This window comes from Engystomops pustulosus, chromosome 6, assembly GCF_040894005.1.
Source record: "Engystomops pustulosus chromosome 6, aEngPut4.maternal, whole genome shotgun sequence".
NCBI classification, from domain to species: Eukaryota; Metazoa; Chordata; class Amphibia; order Anura; family Leptodactylidae; genus Engystomops; species Engystomops pustulosus.
Genome location: NC_092416.1, coordinates 136,770,966 through 136,794,436, shown reverse-complemented (window position 1 = coordinate 136,794,436; position 23,471 = coordinate 136,770,966). Strand labels below are relative to the sequence as shown.

The 23,471-nt window shown below is 42.3% G+C and overlaps 1 protein-coding gene across 1 annotated transcript; it reads right to left on the bottom strand.

The window, feature by feature from the left end:
• Nucleotides 1–10,764: 10,764 nt before the first annotated feature.
• Nucleotides 10,765–16,464, bottom strand: LOC140066084 (uncharacterized). Its single transcript, XM_072113637.1, has 6 exons — nt 16,143–16,464; nt 13,132–13,428; nt 11,789–11,824; nt 11,651–11,683; nt 11,514–11,564; nt 10,765–11,411 (listed from the first exon to the last, which is right to left on the bottom strand). Exons 2-6 carry the CDS (start codon nt 13,402–13,404, stop codon nt 11,061–11,063), a joined length of 744 nt encoding a protein of 247 aa, XP_071969738.1. The 5' UTR covers nt 13,405–13,428; nt 16,143–16,464; the 3' UTR covers nt 10,765–11,060.
• Between the last annotated feature and the right edge of the window lie 7,007 nt (nt 16,465–23,471).

Genomic DNA, 23,471 nt, shown 5'->3' with positions numbered 1-23,471 from the left:
GCCTGGTTTGGCAAATGTTGCACACCACAGTCCGTCGGTCATCCGGTGTTTCCTTAAAGAACCTCCAGACTTCTGAAAATCTAGCCCTCGCCGCAAGAGCCCTCGCCACGGGAGCTTCACTAGTTGACACATTTGGCGCTGATGCACCAGCTCTGGCCCTGCCTCTCCGTCTGGCCCCACCACTGCCTCTTCCAACCTGTTCTGGTCGAGGACTCTCCTCCGTCTCAGAAGCACTGTGTTCACCCGGCCTATCAACCCAGCTTGGGTCTGTCACCTCATCATCCTCCGATCCCTCAGTCTGCTCCCCCCTCGGACTTCGTGCCCTGACAACAACTTCCCCACTGTCTGACAACCGTGTCTCCTCATCGTTGGACACCTCTTTACACACTTCTTCCACTACGTCAAGAAGGTCATCATCACCCACAGACTGTGACTGGTGGAAAACCTGGGCATCGGAAAATTGCTCAGCAGCAACCGGACAAGTGGTTTGTGAGTGTGGGAAGGGTCCAGAAAACAGTTCCTCAGAGTATGCCGGTTCAAAGGCCAAATTTTCCTGGAAGGGGGCAGACTGGGGGGGAGGAGGCTGAGGTGCATGAGCTGGAGGAGTGGCGATTTCGGTGACATGGGTGGACTGCGTGGAAGACTGACTGGTGGACAAATTGCTCGAAGCATTGTCGGCAATCCACAACATCACCTGTTCGCACTGTTCTGGCCTCAACAGTGCTCTACCACGAGTCCCAGTAACTTCAGACATGAACCTAGGGAGTGTAGCTCTGCGGCGTTCCCCTGCTCCCTCATAAGCAGGTGGTGTCTCACCCCGCCCAGGACCACGGCCTCTGACCCCTGCAGTAGTTGGACGCCCACGTCCCCGCCCTCGTCCTCTACCCCTAGCCCTCGGGTTAAACATTTTGAAAATGAGAGTTATAACTTTAATTTTTTTTTAACTTTTTTTTGTGTTTTTTGTTTTTTTTTGTGTTTTTTAGTTTTTAAAACCAAACGATGCTATCCTATTGCTATGGCTATTTTCTAGCCAAGTATGAAAGCACACTACTATGCCAGATGAGATGACGCTGAGTTATTAAAAAAATAAACGTAAAATAAAAAAGGAAATGGCAGACTGTGCCTAATTGAAATCCAACCCCTAATAAATTTTCCCACTTCGGTCTTTGCGATGGATATGTGCGTCACTAAGTGCAAAACACAGCGGTCGCAAGTCTCACTACAAATTGCTCACAATTTGCTAGTAGATGCACTGCAGCAAGTACAGCCACCAGCAGATCAACCAGAAATCAAATATATATAACGCTACTGTAGGCGTAAGTAAGCCGTTTGGATTCTTCTATGGCTATTTTCTAGCCAAGTATGAAAGCACACTACTATGCCAGATGAGATGACGCTGAGTTATTAAACAAAATAAACGTAAAATAAAAAAGGAAATGGCAGACTGTGCCTAATTGAAATCCAACCCCTAATAAATTTTCCCACTTCGGTCTTTGCAATGGATATGTGCGTCACTAAGCGCAAAACACAGCGGTCGCAAGTCTCACTACAAATTGCTCACAATTTGCTAGTAGATGCACTGCAGCAAGTACAGCCACCAGCAGATCAACCAGAAATCAAATATATATAACGCTACTGTAGGCGTAAGTAAGCCGTTTGGATTCTCCAATGGCTATTTTCTAGCCAAGTATGAAAGCACACTACTATGCCAGATGAGATGACACTGAGTTATTAAAAAAATAAACGTAAAATAAAAAGTAAATGGCAGACTGTGCCTAATTGAAATCAAACCCCTAATAAATTTTCCCAATTTGGTGTTTGAGGTGGATATGTGTGTCACTAAGAGCTAAACACAACGGTAGCAAGTCCCCCTGCAAATTCCTCACAATATGGTACTAGCTGCAAATAAAAAAAAAAAAGTATAACGTTATTGTAGCCCTAAGAAGGGCTGTTGGGTTCTTGTTGAATCACTCCTGCCTAACACTATTCTAATAGAACAGCCTAACGCTTTCCCTGACCAGCAGCAGCTCTCTCCCTAGCGGCATCCAGACACAGAATGATCCGAGCAGCGCGGGCAGCGGCTAGTCTATCCCAGGGTCACCTGATCTGGCCAGCCAACCACTGCTATCGACGTGTAAGGGTACCACGTCATGCTGGGTGGAGTGCAGAGTCTCCTGGCTTGTGATTGGCTCTGTTTCTGGCCGCCAAAAAGCAAAACGGCGGGAGCTGCCATTTTCTCGAGCGGGCGAAGTATTCGTCCGAGCAACGAGCAGTTTCGAGTACGCTAATGCTCGACCGAGCATCAAGCTCGGACGAGTATGTTCGCTCATCTCTAGTTATATCATTTGCTGCTTGTATCCATATAATAGAATACATATCTGCATATCATATGTTAACCCATTCTCTGTAGAATCTGCAAAGAGATAAATAACATGCAATAAATAAACGACAGAACATGTGGTTCTCACTACAAACACATTTGTAGGTCAAGGCCCAGGAGCAGAGTTTTATCCACATTCCTGTCAAACCCCCGTCAATATTTTTTCTCTTTGCCTGAATAGAAGATAAATCAGGTTTTTGTGCTTCCTGCTGTGGGATCCCCTGAGGGTGAAGTTTTCTTCTTGGGAATCCCTCTTGACATCACCTCTAGGAAGCGTAACTTGCCGCAGCTGCATGTGTTTGTTATATGTCACACAGACAGATAGACGGCAAGTATTCACCTGCCAATGTAACTAAAGCTAACTCATTATGTTGAGGTTTAAAGGGACAATAAATTGCAAGATAATCGGGGGCATTTACTAAACATTTCCAAGGGATGTAAAAAACCCCATGTATGACAGTTTTGTTGAATTTCCACCCTACACACCACTTTAGGCACGACAAGGCAGAGGACAGGGTAGGCGGGGGAGTTATCATCATATTTAGTATAGTCGTCAACAAAATGAAAACCAGCTCACTTACTCTTTGCTGCTGTACGGATTGATGGGAAATGGATAACTCGAGGCAGGCACAAATTGGAAAACAATGAAATCCAGCACCTCATCCTCCTCATTCGGCGTTCTTTATTGGTGATCTAGTTCAAAAAAGTAGGATAAAACATATAAGTGCGATCAACGCGTTTCGGTGTTAGCCTTAATCTTGATCTACATGATAGAATTTCAACATACATTTAAAATTGTATCACCTTCATCACATGACTGAAATGTGATCAGTCTTGTGTTGGAAATGCTATCATGTAGATCAAGTTTAAGGCTAACACCGAAATGTGACGATCGTTTAGATGTGTTTTATTCAATGATTATGAGCTCGTTCACCAATAAAGATTGCCACATGACAAGGAGGGCAGAGAACTGGATTTCATTCTTTTTCATATTTACTATAGTCTCTGCTGGAAATCAAAAGCTGAGATGAACACCATGTCAGACCTGGTATAAAATGGCCAGAGCTGGTGGAGGGCACTTCCAGATATTCTAAGAGGCTGGAGCAAAACACCAGTCTTCATCAATTCCCCCCAATGTTACTGGTTTCAATCTAGCAACTTCTATCTTATTATTTTCATATTGTGTCTTTCTTTACAAGATGACTACAGGTCTGGGACAAGGCCTGCACCTAGTATGTCATCCTCTGCTTATTTTGAACTTTTGAGTTCATCTAGAGAAGGACACAACTTCTTTAAAGGGACAATGCTTGGGCTGCAGATGACAGATGCACCAAGCACTGCAAGAATGGCAACACATAGCCAGAAGGGAAGCCCTTGCTGTGATTCAATCTCAGTACAGCAGGTCGAAGAATATACTTGGTGTTCTCACTTCAGCCTGTGTGTTGGAGAAGAGAGGGTAGCAGATGTGGGATGTCCCAGCAGACTCAAAAAGGGTCTGTGATCCTCCCACTACCCCATTGCAAATGTGATTGATTCCATGAGGACACATTGCATAGAATGGCCTTTACCTATCTATGTAATTTTATGAGTTTCTAAAACAAATAAATGCCAAAACATTTAAAGGGAACCTGTCACCAGATTTTACCACATTAAACTACCAGCTTCCTTAAAAACAGTAAATACTTGAGTAAAGTAAAGGCAAGTTTTTCAGAAAAAAAAAAACTTAACTCAGCCATTGGGGCTCACACTATGATGTCAGCAAGTGGCTGACGTCATGGTGTGTGCGATGGCAGTGCACAGGGACCCAGAGATGGGGCATCAGAAGAAAAAAGAGGATCTGCATCGGAAAGGTGAGTGCACAGTTTGTTTTGTTTTTTATAGGCTGGGCATACAATATAATACGATATATTAGTGGGCATGGGCTACTGGCTATATACAAGGCAGCAGGGGCTGGCTATATACTGGGGGCATGGGCAGGCTGGCTATATACTGGGAGCAGGGGCTAGTCAGCTTTATACTGGGGGGGGGGGGTAGGCTGGTTGATGATTTACTGGGAGCAGGGGCTGGCTAGGTAAAATCAATACATGCCCCATATCAGATACTACACATTTCTGGCCTATAAAGAATAAAATACAGTTACCTATTGTACATACAGGGTACAGTAAAGGGAGCTAGAGGAGTCGAGTTCCAACACTTATCACCTGTTTGCACAGGCGTCCTCAGGGGTCCCTTCTTGAGGAAGCCTGTTTATGCACAAGCTCCGGCGTATGATACATATCCCCCTATGCCTCAAGTGCTACCAGGGAGCCTGTCATGTGGATTTATACCAAGAAACAGCCAGCAACCTGTTATCCAGGACAGTGACAATAATCTTTAGACAGAATTTGCAGCTGAGCATGCATATAGAGCATACACCTGGAGAGACAGTCTGTTCCCCTTTCTGACCCAGATTTACTACAACACAACAATTGTCAGACTATCCTGCTTTGTTTATATAAAGAAGTGAATTAAGGTCTGCACAGAGGGGGCTGTTGTATAATTTGTAGCTGACCGTATGACCTTTTTGCAGAGGGTTGTGGTAAATGAATCCTCCTCTGAGTGGTTCCTGGTAAGCGGTGCACCCTAGGATTGGTGCCATTTCTGCAGATGATTCCAATATAATGTAGTACAGGACAATGTATCACACATGTTCGTAAACAAAATACCAATTTGGCCTATGAAGTTCAATCTGGATAAATCTATAGTTCTGCATCAGGGAAGTAATAATCTAATAATATTTGTAAAGTGCTGCAGAATTTGATGGCGCTATATATATATATATAATTAATACTATATTATATGTCCTGGGGGGTAAATTTGGGAGCATCCCCAGCAAAAAGACATTGGAGCTTATTTACTAATAGTTTTCCGGCGTTTTCAGGATTTCCGGCGCTGTGACAGGTATTTAACTGGGGATTGTGTTGCACTGTCTTTCATGCAACAGAAATCGGGGGAGGGCCGTCGGACGATCCAACCGATTCGGACTGAACGCGGGATTTAACATTCACATTGTGCCGCAAGATCAAGCACTTATATGCACCAGGAAAAAGAAGGTGAACTCTGTCGGACCTGAGTGGGGAAGCGACACATGCAGCATATCGGGTGCACAATCTTAGTGAATCGTGGCACAGTGCATTCCAGTCGGACAATGCACTTTCGGGGAACGCATCAGGACGGGTAAGTAAATGTGCCCCATTGTCATGTATAACAAGAGGTACCAGTTAATGTGATAGGTTTGTAAAATTCCCACATTACAAAGTATTGATTAGGGTTCTTCTAGTTCTGGGAAGCAGTTATTAGAAAAGATTAGTTACAAATGCTACAAAGTTCAGCTGCAAAACTGATAAGAGAAGCCATGGAGGATTTCAGTCATGAGGACAAACTAAACAAAAGAATGTTTTTCAGCAAAAATTTCAATGGTAAAAGCAGTTTCATATAAAATCATTAAAGACACGGGCAGCACCAGGACTGGGCATACCTGGACAAGTGCCGTGGCCCAGAGCTGCTGGAGGTCCCACATAAGGCTGTGCATTAGGAATACATAGGGGGTTAGGGGGGCTGTATCTAATGAATCCATAGGGGGTGAGGGGGCTTTATATAAAATAACCTGGGGGGCTGTTAGGTAAGATAAACTAGGGAATATTTTAGTGAACAGGAGACTGTTTTAGTTTCTGAAGTTTCAATGCCGGTACGTGAGTTCACTGCAAAGGGGTCTAATGAGGCTCTGTCACCCAGGGGCCTACTGAAACCTGAAGCAGATCCTAGTTAGTTTGTCTCTCCGATTTGGAGATAATCACTTCAAGAGAAAGAAACAAAATGATTTAAAAAAACCTTCTCTGTTAGTTTCATGGAGTAAATTACTTAAGTACCTTGACTACCTTGACTGTGTTAGAGGCTGTTCTCGTTATTCTATGTAAGTTTGCATACCACATTGAAGTATTTGGTGTGTTGATGAAATAGAAAACCAATTAAATAAAAAAATCCTTCTCTGACTCTGTAATTTTGTAATTTAAAGGGGATGTCCTCAAATAAGAAGGTGTTCTTGGCCCTCCCCACTGATTGGCATGGCAGTGATTTTCAAGGAGGGGGTGTGTGTACACGCCATGATCCACAGGACAAGAAGTGCTGGCGTGCTACGTGACTCACGGCTCATCTGCTAGATTAGTGATCCTATTGGGGGTTGTACCTTCCCTGTTAAACTTACTTGGCCAATCCTTAAATGTGCCTGGTAAATGAAGGAAAGGAGGTCCCTTCCCCTGTAGAGGAAGAAGAAAGCAAGAGGGCCTTGGATCCAAGAAAGTTTGCTTCCATTAAAACAACACTGTAAGCAGCATGCTAATTTATATAGAACCATTTTATGTATGTATTTATATATAATTTATTTATAACGCTCCCCATATACATACTCACAAATTATATATAGTACTACATATAAGGCAAGCTAGTTTAATTAAAATAAAGCTCCTGTATACAGATCCCACATTGAGAGCATTCACCCCCCCCCCCTCACACAACACCCCCCCCAGTAGATAGTTCCTTCCATGAGGACAGATCCCATAGAATGGTCTTTACCGATCTATGTAATTTTCTGAGTTTCTAAAACAAATAAATGCCAAAACATTTAAAGGGAACCTGTCACCAGATTTTACCCCATTAAACATACTCCCAAATTATATATAGTACTACATATAAGGCAAGCCAGTTTAATTAAAATAAATCTCCTGTATATAGATCCCACATTGAGAGCATTCACCCCCCCCCAATCCCCCCAAATAGATACAACCATGCCACCCCCAATAGATAGTATATACAGCCACACCAGTACACAGTATATAGGCCAACAGTAGATAGTATATACAGCCACACCACCCCCAGTACACAGTATATAGGCCACCGGTAGACACCCCAGTAAATAGTATATAGAGCCCCTCCCAGTAGATAGTCTATAGAGCCCCCCAAAAGATAGTATACACAGCCACCCAGTAGATTGTATATACTATCTACTGGGGGCTGTATATACTGTCTCCCAGCAGATAGTATACAAGGCCCCCACAGTAGATATCATATACAGCTTCTCCAGTAAATAGTATAAACGCCCCCCCCCAGTAGATGGTATATACAGCCCACCAGTAGATAGTTAACCCCCCCCCCCCCACAGTAGATGGTGTACATAGCCTCTGCACAGTAGACAGCATATACAGCCCCCAGTAGACAGTAAATACAGCCTCCACCCAGTAGATAGTATACACAGCCCCCCAGTAGCTATTATATACACAACCCCCCAGTAGATAGTATATACAGCCATAACAAAAAAAACAACTACTTACCTTTAGTCTCCAGCCTCAGACTCCCTGTTCTTATACTGCACCAGATTAATCATCCAGCATCAGAACAGGGGATTAATCTGGAGCAATGGAGAACAGTCTAGTCCTATTCTGCACTGGTCAAAGATTTGCATCACTAAACATGTTTGTACCCTAAGCCACACATTTTGACCTGCCCCGTACCCCGTCCACGTTTAATCCCACGCAGTATAGAACACAGCTTATTCTCCCCTACACTGCATAATGCAGTGGCCCACCCATACTTTAAAACTTTGTATAATGCCCCCTTCCACTGTTCGCCCTGGTCATTCTTATTGTGGCTTTCCCCCTTTGCTCCCAGTTCAGGTTAGGGTGCGCTCATCTCTAGTCCTGAGTGATACTATGATTTTCCCTATTGTTAATGGGTTCTTAGCAGGGACTGATTTGTGGCTCAGGTTAAAAAACGGCAGTAATAGTTACCTTAGAGCTAGGAAATGGACAATTTTCAGTATTTGGATTCCACACTTAGAAGTATTGTAAATAAGGATGTTTTTTGTACTGTTCAATTATGCATTTTGGAGGTGAACTTCCTCCTTCATCAGATGTGTGCGGACCGGTGGTCTTGTCAGTGTGGACTGCTGGCAGTAATAGGTAACATATCACCAGAGTATATAATAAATGACACCACACAGTAAAGAGGACTCCGAGGCAGTGAATGGATTCAATACAATTTTATTATCCATCCAGTGTAATTTATAGGATTTACTGCATGAAAAGGTGTGAACCAGAGGAAGGCGAAAATAACCCCCATGGGAGGGGGGAAAAAATTCCTTCCTGACCCCAGAAACTGGCGATCGGCTACTCCCTGGTTCACTGCAGTGATGGCACCGGATGGGGCCTTGTCATACTTACCGTATACATTACATCTATCACATACTGTATCTTACTTATATTCTTCTATCAATCTATAGCTAAAATATTATCTTATTTATATTACTCTACTTACAGGGGATTACATCTATTATATACTGTATCTAACTTATATCCTTCTATCAATGTATAACTAAGCTATTGGGGCTCATTCCCTGACGATTTCCGTTTTGCGCTGCATTTAACAGGGGATTTTGACGCACGTGATCGGATTTTGGCGCATCGGTGCCAGCTTGCACACGACACAAATCGGGGGGTGGGACAACCTGACGGATTCGGACTACGCGCGGGATTTAACATTTCGCATTGTGACACAAGACATACACTTACAAGCCCCGGGAAAAAGAAGGTGAACTCCGGCGGACCTCGGCGGGGAAGCGACGGATGCAGGAACTCAGGCGCACGAGCTTCGTGAATCGAGTCGGACTTCACCTTCGTCGGACCGTCCGAATCGGGGATCGCACATGACCAGGTAAGTAAATTTGCCACATTATCTTATTTATATCTTATTTATATTACTCTACTTAGAGGAGATTACATCTATCATATACTGTATCTAACTTATTTTCTTCTATCAATCTACAACTAAACTATTATCTTATTTATATTACTCACAGGGGATTACATCTATTATATACTGTATCTAACTTATATCCTTCTATCAATTTATAACTAAGCTATTATCTTATTTATATCTTATTTATATTACTCTACTTAAAGGGGATTACACCTATCATATACTGTGTCTAACTTATTTTCTTCTATCTATAACTAAACTATGATCTTATTTATATCTCATTTATATTACTCTACTTACAGGGAATGTCTGGGTATAGGAAATTTTAGATATATGGCTCCTGGGGAGTATAAAATAATGAAGGTGTCATACTCACCCTCTTCAGCTCTCGTGTTGAGCTGCAGTGCATCCCAGAATTGCTAACCTCGGTATAGCTATTATTTTTATTTTAGTGCACAGTGAGTGTGGAATAGGTCAGGAAATGAGGGTTAAGGTACAATGAATGGGATTTAGGGTCAGGATATAAGGTTAAAGGTGTAATGTGTGCTATAGAGACAGGTTATAAGGTTAGGGTAAAGCAAGTGTGATATAAGGTCAGGATATAAGGGTTATGGTGTAATGTGTGGTATAGAATCAGGATATGAATATTAATGTATCTGGAAATGGATATCTATCTATCTATCTATCTATCTATCTATCTACCAATATTTCCCAAGGGAATCAAATGATGCCTGAAGTATGTCTTTACTTCCATGATAAGGATATTAATTATCTTTTCTCACCAATGAGCAAATCCTGGCTCACAGATAATGGAGCCAGAGGTCCAGCTATGTTCTGTGTGTAGTGGCCAGCAAGAAGTACTGCAGCTGAGTTCTCATAGACTTGTATAGGCGCTGCAGTTCCTGGGGCCACCCAGTACACAGAGAACACAGCTGGACCTCTGTGCCCATTCTCTGGTGTTAATAGGGTGATGTCAGGAGTCCTAAAAGCCTGACCTTCACTCATCCCATATTGATCATATTGGTCATCAATATCTTTAACATGGAAAACCCCTTACTACCTTTCTTATAACACTCTACATACAATATATGACTTAGCACTAGCATACACCCAGGTTGTCTAATATTTTATAACTTATTTTATGTTATGCCTGTTATGTGTTATACCCATCACCTATCCTATGTTCTTACTAAGCTTATCTTCTATATGCTAATATTTTGGGAGTTTTAAAGGGGTACTCCCATTTCAACAAATAAATGATATTGTTTGTATTAAGAAAAGTTATTACATTTTCCAATATACTTTCTGTATCAATTCCTCACTCTGGTTGCTGTCCTTCTATAGAAAGCTTAATTGTTTACTTCCAGTGTACAGAAATCTGACCATGGTCACACAGGTGCACTGCTTGTTATATCACAGAGAGTAATCAGAGCTGTGTGTTATAACGAGCCGTGCACCTGTGTGACCATGGTCAGATTTCTGTACACTGGAAGTAAACATAGAAGCTTTCTATAGAATGACAGCAAGCAGAGGTCTATAAAACAGCGAGAAATTGATACAGAAAGTATATTGGAAAATGTAATAACTTTTCAATATACAAACAATAACATTTATTTGTTGAAATGGGAACACCTCTTTAAGAGCTGAAAAATGCCATAATAAAAATGTACATTCTTTGCATTTCTATACCCATGACTAGTTCAGTACAGGTGTGTCCTAGCTTAGGAAATGCCATACTGGAGTAGTCATGAATTGTGGATAGTTTTACAGCCATGAAATAAAATTATATTTCATTATTATATACTATTGTAGAGACATAAAATGTAATTTAAAATAATAAATATCCTTATAGTGTGTTTTATGGACTACTTATGACCTTTACTTACCTTACTTACCTAAATACTCTATTAATGAAGGAGGTGACCCTGGCGTTGAATCTTCTGAAGATTCTTCTTGCAGGAATACAGGACCAGGTGAAACAAGACGTCTCCTCCATTTCTTCTTCAGCAGGCACCTCTGCAGTCTCTCCCGCAGGCTCTTCTGCTCTCTCTTCGGCAGGCACTTCTGCAGTCTCTCCTGCAGGCTCTTCTGCTCTCTCTTCGGCAGGCACCTCTGCAGTCTCTCCCGCAGGCTCTTCTGCTCTCTCTTCGGCAGGCACCTCTGCATGCTCTCCTGCAGGCTCTTCTGTCATCTCTGATGATCTTTCATCTTCTGTCTCTTCAAACGTGTCAAACGATGTCTCCTGTGGATGAAATGAAATTACATGAAAGACTGAACAATACTGAATATTAGCCTGCAACAAAACTGTAACTCCACTATGTGGTCACTCACACACAGCACTTACATCGTCCCCCTCCAGGATGCTGAGGTCACAGTCCAGGTTCATGAAGATCGGCTGAAATAGATCAGGTGATGGTTAGTTTTTGTGTCATTGAGTATTAGTAGATAATGTGTGAAGTCTGTGTCTTATAAGTCACTTACCTCATTCTCAGAGTCTTCATCGTCTTGGGTGTCCTAAGAGGAGGAGAGAGATAATACATGACATTATATACAATAATACAATCCTATTACATATTTGGGAAGTGAAGTCCTATAGTATTATGGTCTGCTATCACTTACATATCTCTCGGCGATCCAGAGTCCCTCAGGTCTTGCCTGTAAAAGGAAATAAAAGTTGTATATTGTTAGTGTACGGTAACTTTTCTCCTCACATGACTAAGGTTCTGATCTTCTTCATTGTGAACTCCTTCATGAGACAAGATGTATAATACAGGGTAACTTGTACAATCTCATCTATGATGCCAAGTAGTGACTGCAATAGAACAAGTTATATTGAGTTTTATTAGTTTTAATGGCAAGAATGTTCACAATTACATCTAATCCATGTACATGCACATTGTCCTGGATTAGGGGGATTTATATATACAGGCAGTATCGGATTAAGTACAAGATAGGTTCTGTTGGTTTGTTCTTAAGTTGAATTTGTATGTATGTTGGATGGATTGTCATCAGAACCAGGATTAACAATAAAGCTTAATTGCAGACACCTTTGATAATTGGCATAGCCGTCTATTGTGTCCTGGGACTACAGTACAGTAAATTATCAACCAGAGGTCCGTTTGTAACTAGGGGTCATCAGGTGTTCTTAAGTAGGGGACTTGGGGGATAAAATTACATAGAGAATATACACACCCAGTTTCTGACAGTGGTGACAGACAGTGCCATATTAATCTAGATTGCTGGAGAGGGGTGAGTATTTTCACTTTGTTATTTTTATACCCCCTGGAGACCTTTATACAAATTCTCTAATATAGGACAACTCCTTTAACTAAATCTAATCTTCAGGTTGCATAAAAACAAAACACATACTAAAGAACAAAATGACCAGAGGTGCAGGTTTTCAACCTCCCTGGTAATGGATGTCAAGGTCACTGTTGCTCCCATCCTTTTTATGTATTTGGAAAACATATCAATTACACTATAGATATAGCAGTAAAAACATTCTTCAAAGGGTCATATCTCCTGAACTGTGGAGAAACACAATTGTAGAAACACAATTGTGTCCTATTAAAGAGGAGAATCTCCTATCTAATATATTAGCACTGTGTTTCTATATGAAACAGATCCTGAGAAATCCACTGTTGAAGTTACAGTCGGGAAATGAGAACTGTATTTAATTTTTTTTTATTGTAAATTGAACAGAAGATATTTCCAGTTTTCCTTCTTCTCGAAACACAATTCTGACATTATATTAAATGGGAGATTCTCCTATTTATTAGTATGCAAAATGTGTTTCTGGGTGGCACAGTTTAAGATGCTATCACCATTTAAAGTGTGACAAAGTCTTGATGTGTATATGCATGCTATCTGCACAAGGCATGTGCAAATAGGATGTATATAGCTGTATGGCAGTTGTGAAGGGATGAAGGAAGACATTGTAAAATAAAGACTCCAATACTGACATCATCCATGGAGCTGGACAACAGTGATAATATATCGTAGACACTGCTGTCCTCTGGCAGGTCTTCCACCTCATCTTCCATGAAGTCGGACAACAGTGATGATATGCCGTAGCTAGTCTTGTCCTCTGGTCGGTCTTCAACCTCATCTTCCGTGAAGTCGAACAACAGTGATGATATGCCGTAGCTAGTGTTGTCCTCTGGTCGGTCTTCCGTGAAGTAGGACAGCAGTGATGATATATCGAAGTCACTGTTGTCCTCTTGATGGTCGGCCATCTCTTCCTTCTGGTCGGCTGGCTCCTGTACAGAGGTAATGTATATAAAGGTTGAGCTCTGAATAGGATTGCATCTATGTATCTACAGATAATAATCTGTAGCAGTCCAGTACTCTTGTCACTCCCCTGTACACAAAGTAACTTGCCCTCCTAATAAGCTGAAGACTAGTGAAAGCTTTAGAAGAGTATTGGTGTGGGACACTATTCATAGTAAGGGCTGCCATTGGTAGCACCTCACCACCAGACACCAAAGGGTAAAGTCTGATATATCAAAATGATTATACCCTGTGGTGGTCCAAATGGTCACTTTTGGACATAAAAACTTGAATGAAAAGTGATCAAAACGTTGTATGTTGCCCAATATAGTAGAGTTGAAAAAATATTATAATTTACACAGCTCCAAAGAAAAACATGGCTTCTGGAAGAAAGGGTTTGAAAAATGGAATCACAAAAACTAAAAAGGGCCAGGTTGCTAAGGGGTTAAATAGTGCACCCCAGCTCACGCGCTGCACCTCAGAGGCATGAAATGCACTTCCCTGACGTTACAGAAGCGCCGTGCAGACAACAGGGATGTGTCTAATGTGGCTCATCATAAGGTGAGTACAAGTATATACTATAACATCTGTGTCAGCGCCATCCTCCACTAGTGGTTTGCAACTGAGGAGGCGCTAATTTTATCTCTGTGCCGTTCCTTTGAACCAGCTTCATGGTGATTTGACAGCTTCACACACCTCACCTGCTCTCTGTGTTGTCTGCATCTTTAAGCTCTGGCCTAATCATTTTGGATGCATATCACTTATTACATATAAGTTTTGCCTACTCTTTCTTCACTGCTGGTTATAGAAGTATTCTTATCATCTTCCTTGTGAATTGTATGTTTGATTTGTGGTATCCTGACTTTGGCTTGTTATTATGACTATTCTCCTGTCCAGTGTTTTTGTACTGTGTTGTCCTATCTGTGACCTGGCTCAACTTCTCTTTTCTGTTTGTATTGCTTTATCCTTGTTTTCAACTTTGGCATTGGGAAGGATTGCCCAGGGTACATGAGGCAAGCAGGTAGGGCCTTTGGGGGCCTCACTGTCTTCTGTGTTCCTGTATCTTATCCCCTTATAACAATATGATACTGCACAGCATAATGACCTGCATATGGTTTAATGTCACAAATTGCCCTGACAGGTTCCCTTTATAGGGTTATCCGGGCTTTACAAAAAATGTATAGCAGGTCTTGGGGGACTATAAAAACAATAAAAATGTTATCCTTACATGCCCCGGCGCTCCTGTTGCCTCGCGGAACCGCCCTGTTACTGCTGTGATCCTGTCTGTTTAGAGAGTCAGGCACGCTTGTCCAACTCCTTCCGCACCCATAATACACATTGAAAGTGATGTTATATCAGCAGTAGATGGACGGGGCACCGGACATTTTAAACAAACAGGGGCACAGGAGTGAAGAGCGCCGCCATGTAACCAGGGCCAGCTCCAGGTTTCAGTAGGCCCCTGGGTAACAGAGCCTCGGTGGGCCCCTTTGCAGTGAATTCATGTGGGAGCATAAAAAATAAGTAAAATATTCCCTAGTTTATCATTCCCAAACAGCCCTGTCATGGTTATTTTATATGGGCCTCCCTAGCAGATCTGGCCCCGGCACTTGTCTAGGTATGCCTAGTTCTGGCGCTGGCCCTGTATGTAACAATGGGAGCGCTAGAGGAGGCAAGGATAACATTTTTATGTAAATTTTTTGCAAAGTACCCACAACCCCTTGAGGTATCAAATTTTCAATTTCTATGCAAATTAATATTATAACGATTATTTTAGAAGTCTCATTGACAGAAAACTGGATGAGTAACAGATAAGGGTTCATAGACTTCATCCACACAATATCTGAAGCAAAAAACTGACGCTAAGTTAAATGTCCCGTTTTTGGACTCATCTGGAGGTTGCATTGGCTATACAATATCTAAAAGAAATCTGAAGTTGATATCAATTTGATAACCTTTTTGCATTCAAATAATTAAATGATTTTATATTGTATAAATTTATGTTACTCCTTTGGGAAAGGAAAATATGGTTTGCATCTTTTAACTATGGATTAAATACCCTGATGTAAATCATCTCAGAAACAAGTTCAATACAGCAATACCATCAATGTGCCAGGTAGTGACCAGCAGGTGCCCGTCACATGACTTCTGCCCCATAGTCAGTCAGTATGACAGATACAATTAATATTACTAATAACTGACAGTTATCGAAGAGTAATATGTAATAATAATAAGTTATTACTAATAAATGATATTATTACTATCATCTCTACAATACTCGCTGACATATAAGATACAGGGTCAATAACTGGAAAGAGGATGATCACCTTATAGTAACTTCTACAAACATGCTTGGAAAACATTACTACATTTCCATACTTTGATACAAAAGCATCACCCCTATATGTTACACATCTGCTCCCCTGTTTTCCCAATGGTCAGGTACCAAAATATCTGCTGATGGGGGGACATGTGACTAGATCTGTCAATGGGCTCCATTAAAATCCTGGCACACATAGAGCTGCCAATGCGCCAGTTACCTCTGCCATATTCAATGGAGGCGTCTGATGGACAGGGCTGGTTACATTACTCTAAAGCAATAACTACTTTATAGAATACCCTGAGCATTACACCCCTGCGGTATACACCGTATACTGTGGCTATATTGTCCTGTGTGCAGTGTATATAATGTGTGACTAGGACTTACCAGTGGAGGATGAAGCACGTGCAACCTGCAACCAAAAAGAAACTCAGTAACACAGACAAAAAGAAGTAACACAAAGACAAACACAAGTACACAAACACATACACACAGATACAGACAAACACACACACACAGACAAAAACGCAAACACACAGTCAGACACACAAAACTACACAGACACCAAATAAGAACAACAGGTAACAATAAAACACAAAGATAAATCTCCTGTGCGGCTCAGAAGTGTCCAAAAATCTCCTCGCAGAATCCCGGATGCTGTCGCTGCTCCTTCTCCACTGACTGGCAGTTGGTCAGTTGGTGAGCAGGTGCCAGGTAGTGACCAATCACATTCCAGCACCTGCCAGTCACATGACCTCTAGTCATTATACACTGCCGGTTTGTACGTTATACACTGATTTCAATGGTTTTTACCCATCATGTTTTCTGATTGGAGAATAGGCAGTGGAAATAACAAAAGTCATATAATGGTTTATATGTGGGTAAGAGGGAAGCAGAGCTGCTGTGGGGGAACAGGGAGATAGGAGTATAGAAGGGGAACATAATGAGTGAGCACCTGCCAAAGGTGTACTTTGTATTGGGAGGGGCAGAGCTCAAAGGGGACATTTTAATATCAGTAAGGACTTTATAGGTAGAGGAAATGTGGGCCACTATAGGGCATTATAATAAGTCAGTGGGACACAGGAAGGGATCATTATACAAGTTAGGGGCCACATTGGACATGATTTTTATATAATTTGTGTGTATATACATTACAGGGGAGATTTACAGCATCTCCACGCCAGGGGGGCTTGAAGGGCTGTGAAAGGGGGCAAAGCTGGCGGATGAGGTAGCATGGGGTTTTCTTATCCCACATCTGCGCACTTACAGGACCTGGCTCAGAAATAAACTCTGTGCAGCCCGGCCCACAGATACAAGTCTCTGGCAGTGGTGGAGGGGCAGAGATTTCATTATACGCCGATGTGTGTATATATAGTGGTTAGAGATGAGCGAGTATACTCGTCCGAGCTTGATGCTCGTTCGAGTATTAAGGTACTCGAAACGGCTCGTTGCTCGGACGAGTATTTCCCCTGCTCGAGATCGAGCATTTAATTAAAAAAACACAGTGAAGAACAATGAAGAATAGAATAAAAACAGTGAACACTGTGAACACAGGATCATTTAAGTGAAAAACACAGTAAAGAACACAGTGAAGAATAGATTACAGATGTTCGGCACATCTGCTTACTTGTCGGGAGATACGCGCGGAACGGTGCGAACAAAATAGTATGTGAAGAACAATATATATGTGTGAAGAACACATTGAAGAACACGGTGAGCAGGACAGAGACACCGGGGAGCAGCACAGAGACACCGGAGAGAAGCACAGAGACACCGGGGAGCGGCACGGAGACATCGGGCAGTGGCACGGAGACATCGGGCAGCAGCACAGAGCGGCACGGAGACATCGGGGCACGGAGACATAGGGGCACGGAGACATCGGGGCACGGAGACATCGGGGCACGGTGACATCGGGGCACGGTGACATCGGGGCACGGAGACATAGGGGCACGGAGACATAGGGGCACGGAGACATCGGGGCACGGAGACATCGGGGCACGGAGACATCGGGGCACGGAGACATCGGGGCACGGAGACATTGGGGCACGGAGACATCGGGGCACGGTGACATCGGGGCACAGTGACATCGGGCAGCGGCACGGAGACATCGGGCAGCGGCACGGAGACATCGGGGAGACTTCAGTGGAAGAAGAGCAGCGGATCCCGGGACAGCGTATCTCCCGACAAGTAAGCAGATGTGCCGAACATCTGCAATCTATTCTTCACTGTGTTTTTCACTTAAATGATCCTGTGTTCACTGTGCTCACTGTTTTTATTCTATTCTTCACTGTTCTTCACATCTGCTAACTTGTCGGGAGATAATATACGCGTAGAACAGTGAAGAATAGATTGCAGATGTTTGCATACATCTGCTAACTTATCTGAAGACATTCTTTTTCAATTAATTAACACATTTTATTCCCGAACCATGGTCCCTTTGAAAAATGCTCGAGTCTCCCATTGACTTCAATGGGGCTCGTTATTCGAGACGAGCACTCGAGCATCAGGAAAAGTTCGTCTCGAATAACGAGCACTCGAGCATTTTAGTGCTCGCTCATCTCTAATAGTGGTCTCTCATATAGATAATAATAATAATAATAATAATAATTCTTTATTTATATAGCGCACACAGATTACGCAGCGCTGCACAAGCATGTCAAATTGGTGCTCTCCTGTAGATCAGGGGTCACATGTGTCCTGCCGCTGGTTCTGGACCCTCTCCTGTCAGATACAGCACCTCCAGCCCCTGCAGGACTATTATAGGCGTCTCATTCATGTTACAGAAAAGCTCAGATTGGGTAATATCGTCTCCAGTAGATGGTATATACAGCCCACCAGTAGATAGTTAACCCCCCCCCCCCCACAGTAGATGGTGTACATAGCCTCTGCACAGTAGATATCTGCATATACAGCCCCCAGTAGACTGTAAATACAGCCTCCACCCAGTAGATAGTATACACAGCCCCCAGTAGCTATTATATACACAGCCCCCCAGTAGATAGTGTATACAGCCATAACAAAAAAAAACAACGACTTACCTTTAGTATCCAGCCCCAGCCTCAGACTCCCTGTTCTTATACTGCACCAGATTAATCATCCAGCATCAGAACAGGGGATTAATCTGGAGCAATGGAGAACAGTCTAGTCCTATTCTGCACTGGTCAAAGATTTGCATCACTAAACATGTTTGTACCCTAAGCCACACATTTTGACCTGCCCCTTACCCCGTCCACGTTTAATCCCACGCAGTATAGAACACAGCTTATTCTCCCCTACACTGCATAATGCAGTGGCCCACCCATACTTTAAAACTTTGTATAATGCCCCCTTCCACTGTTCGCCCTGGTCATTCTTATTGTGGCTTTCCCCCTTTGCTCCCAGTTCAGGTTAGGGTGCGCTCATCTCTAGTCCTGAGTGATACTATGATATTCCCTATTGTTAATGGGTTCTTAGCAGGGACTGATTTGTGGCTCAGGTAAAACACGGCAGTAATAGTTACCTTAGAGCTAGGAAATGGACAATTTTCAGTATTTGGATTCCACACTTAGAAGTATTGTAAATAAGGATGTTTATTGTACTATTCAATTATGCATTTTGGAGGTGAACTTCCTCCTTCATTTTTTTTTTTTTTAATAAAAAGTTTTTTATTGAATAAACTCAATTATTACAGGTAAATTCAAGAAATAGGAGATGAGGAACGCGCAGGTACCCTCTCCCGGCATCAAGCGACTGTTATACACATGGATCATATAGTAAATGGACAATCTTCAAGAATGACAACATTTGTTTACAATTATTATTATATTTTTTTTTTATTTGATAATGCAATAGTACCTATACAAGATATATAGGGGGAGGGACAACTAAACATAATAAGAGACCATATTATGAGAACTCCATTTCTTTTAGGAGTGTCTAACATATAACAAACAAATGCCCCCCCCCCCCAAGCCCCCCAATCCCTCCCTACCACCCTCTGCCCGTGCTGGAGATGTGAAAGGAAACCAAAATTTAACTACCTTATCCCTGACTACCCATCCAGTGGGCACCCCGGGACGAAAGAAAAACTCTGTTCTTTCAGATTCTCCACTGGTCCCATAACAAACTCAGTCTACTACCATTCCCATAGCGTTTCTCATACGCGCATTCATATGCTTTGGTGCGTTCCACAAGATTGCTCCATTCCTTCACCACTGGTGATTTATCATCTTTCCAATGTTTGACTAATATTAGTCTAGCAAGGAAAAAAAGCTTCAGCGCTAGGTCACTTTTAGCTTTAGAGTCCATGGGAATCGGAAGCAGGCCCAGTAACCCGCAAGTAGCAACTCGTGGCAAGAAGCATTGAAGCTGACTCTATTGTCATAAAAACCTCCTCCCAGTATAAACTAATCTTCGGGCAATCCCATAAAACGTGTAAGATGTCGGCATAGACCCTTTTGCACCTCTTGCAGTTGGAGTTTTCACTTAACCCTATTTTAAACATCAAATATGGTGAATAATAAATTCTATATAAAATATTAAGTTGAGTGCATCTATGATTTAAATTAATTGTGGATCTAACCACATTTTTATAAATATCTCGCCATTGTGCTGCTGTGATCAAACCAACCTGATTTATCCATTTTACTTGACTTATATGGCTGAAGTTCTGATCAATGTCAGATCTAATCAGACGATAAATCCTAGACAGATTCAGTAGTGACGTCTCTAACCCTAAAATTTCAGAGCAATTACCACCTTTGTGTATCGTGAACTTGTCGTGATATAATTCTTTCCTGAATGCATGAGCTAATTGACAATACCTAAAATAATCTTTCTCCTCCAAAATCCCCTTCGTACACCAAAACTGAAAGGAGGGTAACCCCCCCTGTACCCCCAGATGCTCCAAAGAATTAATCCCTTTTTTCCCCAAAACCCGACATCTTCCATTCTATATAGTTCTATGAAATTAAGATTGCCCCATAGCGGAGTGAATTTAAGTCCCCCCTTAATCCCATATAACCCCTTAAAATCTCTCCAATAACACCGCCAGAGGAAATTTTTTGCTAGCATGATATTTCAGTTGACCAGACTCCAGTAGGGCGAGAATAGACTCAAATCTACGCCCCACCCGAGCACTGATCACCTGAAATACAGTGGAGCATTTATTTTCAAGGATGTACTGAATCTGTGCCGACAAAAAATAGTGGTAAAAGGACGGGAGCGAAAGTCCACCCCTCTCCTTGTTTACCATTAACGTTTCCTGTTTAATACGAACCCTTTTGCTCCCCCATAGTAATTTATTTATAATCGCTTGAATAAAACCGAACCATTTCTTGCCAATCCAACAGGGAGAGTTGCATAATACGTATAACATTTTGGGCAGCAAGATACTCTTGGTAAGAACAACTCTCTCTGCTCGATTTAGGGGTAGCGTATTCCATGTATTCACCTTGGTTTTCAATTTTGCTAATAGTGGGGCCAGATTCAGAGATATATAATCATCCACATTTGGTGTGATCTTTAAACCCAAATATTCACATGAAGATGAAATCTTTAGATCCACCTGAGTCAAATTAAGCTGAGAGTCGCTATCAAGTGGGACCAAAATAGATTTGTGGGTATTAATCTGAAAGCCCGAAAACCTTCCAAACTCCCTAATAACCTTCAGGGCTTTTGGAACAGATGTATTGGAATCTTTTAGGCAGAGAAGGACATCGTCGACGTACAACATAATCTTATCCATCGGTCCAGCTAGTCCTCCGCCCCCTATCTCCCCATCGGCCCTAAGTTTTATTGCCAATGGTTCTATAAAAAAGGCAAATAATAGCGGAGACAGGGGGCATCCCTGCCTAGTACCCCTAGACACAGTAAAAAAAGGGGAGTAGTCACCATTTATTCTGATACAGACCCTAGGGGCCTGATAGAAGAGCCTAACCCAATCCACGAAACTGCCACCCAGCCCAAATCTATGCAACACTTCCCAGAGGAAGTCCCACTCCACCCTATCAAAGGCTTTAGAAGCGTCCAATGACAGGATGGAGCGCGACTCCCCCCGTCCCAGCTGAAGGCCCGCAAACAACCGTCTTATATTAGTTTTACCTTGGCGCCCGGCCACAAAACCGCATTGGTCTTCATGTATAAGTGTTGACGCGCATTCTTTTAATCTGTTCGAGAGCAATTTGGCCACCAATTTAGCATCAGTATTGAGAATAGAGATCGGACGATAGGATTCTGCCTCCAACGGGTCCTTATTTTTATTTTGGTAACAAGACTATACATGCCTTGTACCAGGACTCGGGTAGTCTCCCCACCCTCTGTGCCGACTCCCATATCTCCACCATAAGGGGAAGGAGAATAGCACCGAATCTGTTATAAATTTCTAGAGGTAGCCTGTCCAACCCTGGTGAGGAGTTACGTCTAGAGGCTGAGAGAGACTCCTCGAGTTCCAAAGTAGATATTGGACGGGATAACCTATCCGCTCTATCTGTCAATAGCCTAGGGAACTGGATATTGTCTATATCCTCCACTGACGCCTCCAAATCTGAGGAATAAATATTTTGGAAAAACTGTAAAAAAGTATCACTGATCTCCCGAGGATTACCAGTTGCTTCCCCAGAAGTATTTTTAATCTTGGCTATTCTATTTGATTCCTGTTGTTTTTTAACTTTCTGCAAAAGCCCTTTTGAGGGAGAGCCACTCTCACAATGTGTCTTCTGGTCCAGGAAGAATAACTTCTGCATAGCCTTATTAGCGATGCATCTATTATACTCCTCTTCTGCTTTATTAAATCTATCATATGAATCTTGCAAACTGTTTACCTGATAGTCCCTTTCTCTTTTTTTAATTTCCTCTTTTAAGTTCCTCTCTTGTCTGAATTTATGATTTCTGAATTTATTATCCCTCTAAGGAAGGATTTCAACGCATCCCAGACTAATCCCACATTATCAGAGGTCCTGTTAGCAGATATAAAACTGCATATTTCTCTCTTAATTTTGTCCTCATCTGTTAATAGGGACAACCAATGCGCATTAAGTTTCCAAAACCTAAGAGCAGGTTTAGTTGAGGCAGACAGCTCAAGAACCAATGGGGAATGGTCAGAAATGGACCGATTATCGTATCGAATTTTCCGCACCCAACCGATGGCATAGTCATTGGCCAGTGCCAAGTCGATCCTAGAAAAGGAATTATGAGAGCGATTATAACATGAAAATACTGGCAAATCCCCATTTAACGACCTCCACACGTCTCTCAAGCCTACCTCCTGACAGAACTTGGAGAAGGGGGTGTCCATCGCGATTGTACCTGCCAGCTTCCTTCTTCTCGGACATAACAGAGTTGAAGTCTCCCAGAGCCAATACGGGACAGTCACCAACCCTCTCCAGGAACCGAATCAAACTTATCAGAACGTCATATTTAAAAGGAGGTGGTATATATACCCCTGCTACGACGCATTTAATGCCTTCTAAAATACCAAACAAAAAGACAAATCTCCCCTCTATATCACACAGGGCATCTAAGACTTGAAAACTTATTGATCTATGGACCAGAATTGATACCCCTCTAGAAAATGATGAGTAGAGTGAGTTATAGACCTGACTGGCCCACCTCCGATCTACTAGAACTAAGGAGTCTTTGTCAAGATGTGTCTCCAACAAAATCACAATTGCAGGAAGCTGCTTGGTAATGTAATCAAAAATAATGCAACGCTTCAGACGGTCTTTCAGCCCTCTTATA

Bases quoted from the DNA above. Each gene is read 5' to 3' on its own strand.
- LOC140066084 (XM_072113637.1), bottom strand. From the start codon at position 13,404: ATGGCCGACCATCAAGAGGACAACAGTGACTTCGATATATCATCACTG. The intron at 11,825-13,131 runs GTCAGTATTGGA...TTCCTTTTACAG, and splicing joins TGTCCAGCTCCATGGATGAT to GCAAGACCTGAGGGACTCTG. The intron at 11,412-11,513 runs GTAAGTGCTGTG...TTTCATCCACAG, and splicing joins GCATCCTGGAGGGGGACGAT to GAGACATCGTTTGACACGTT.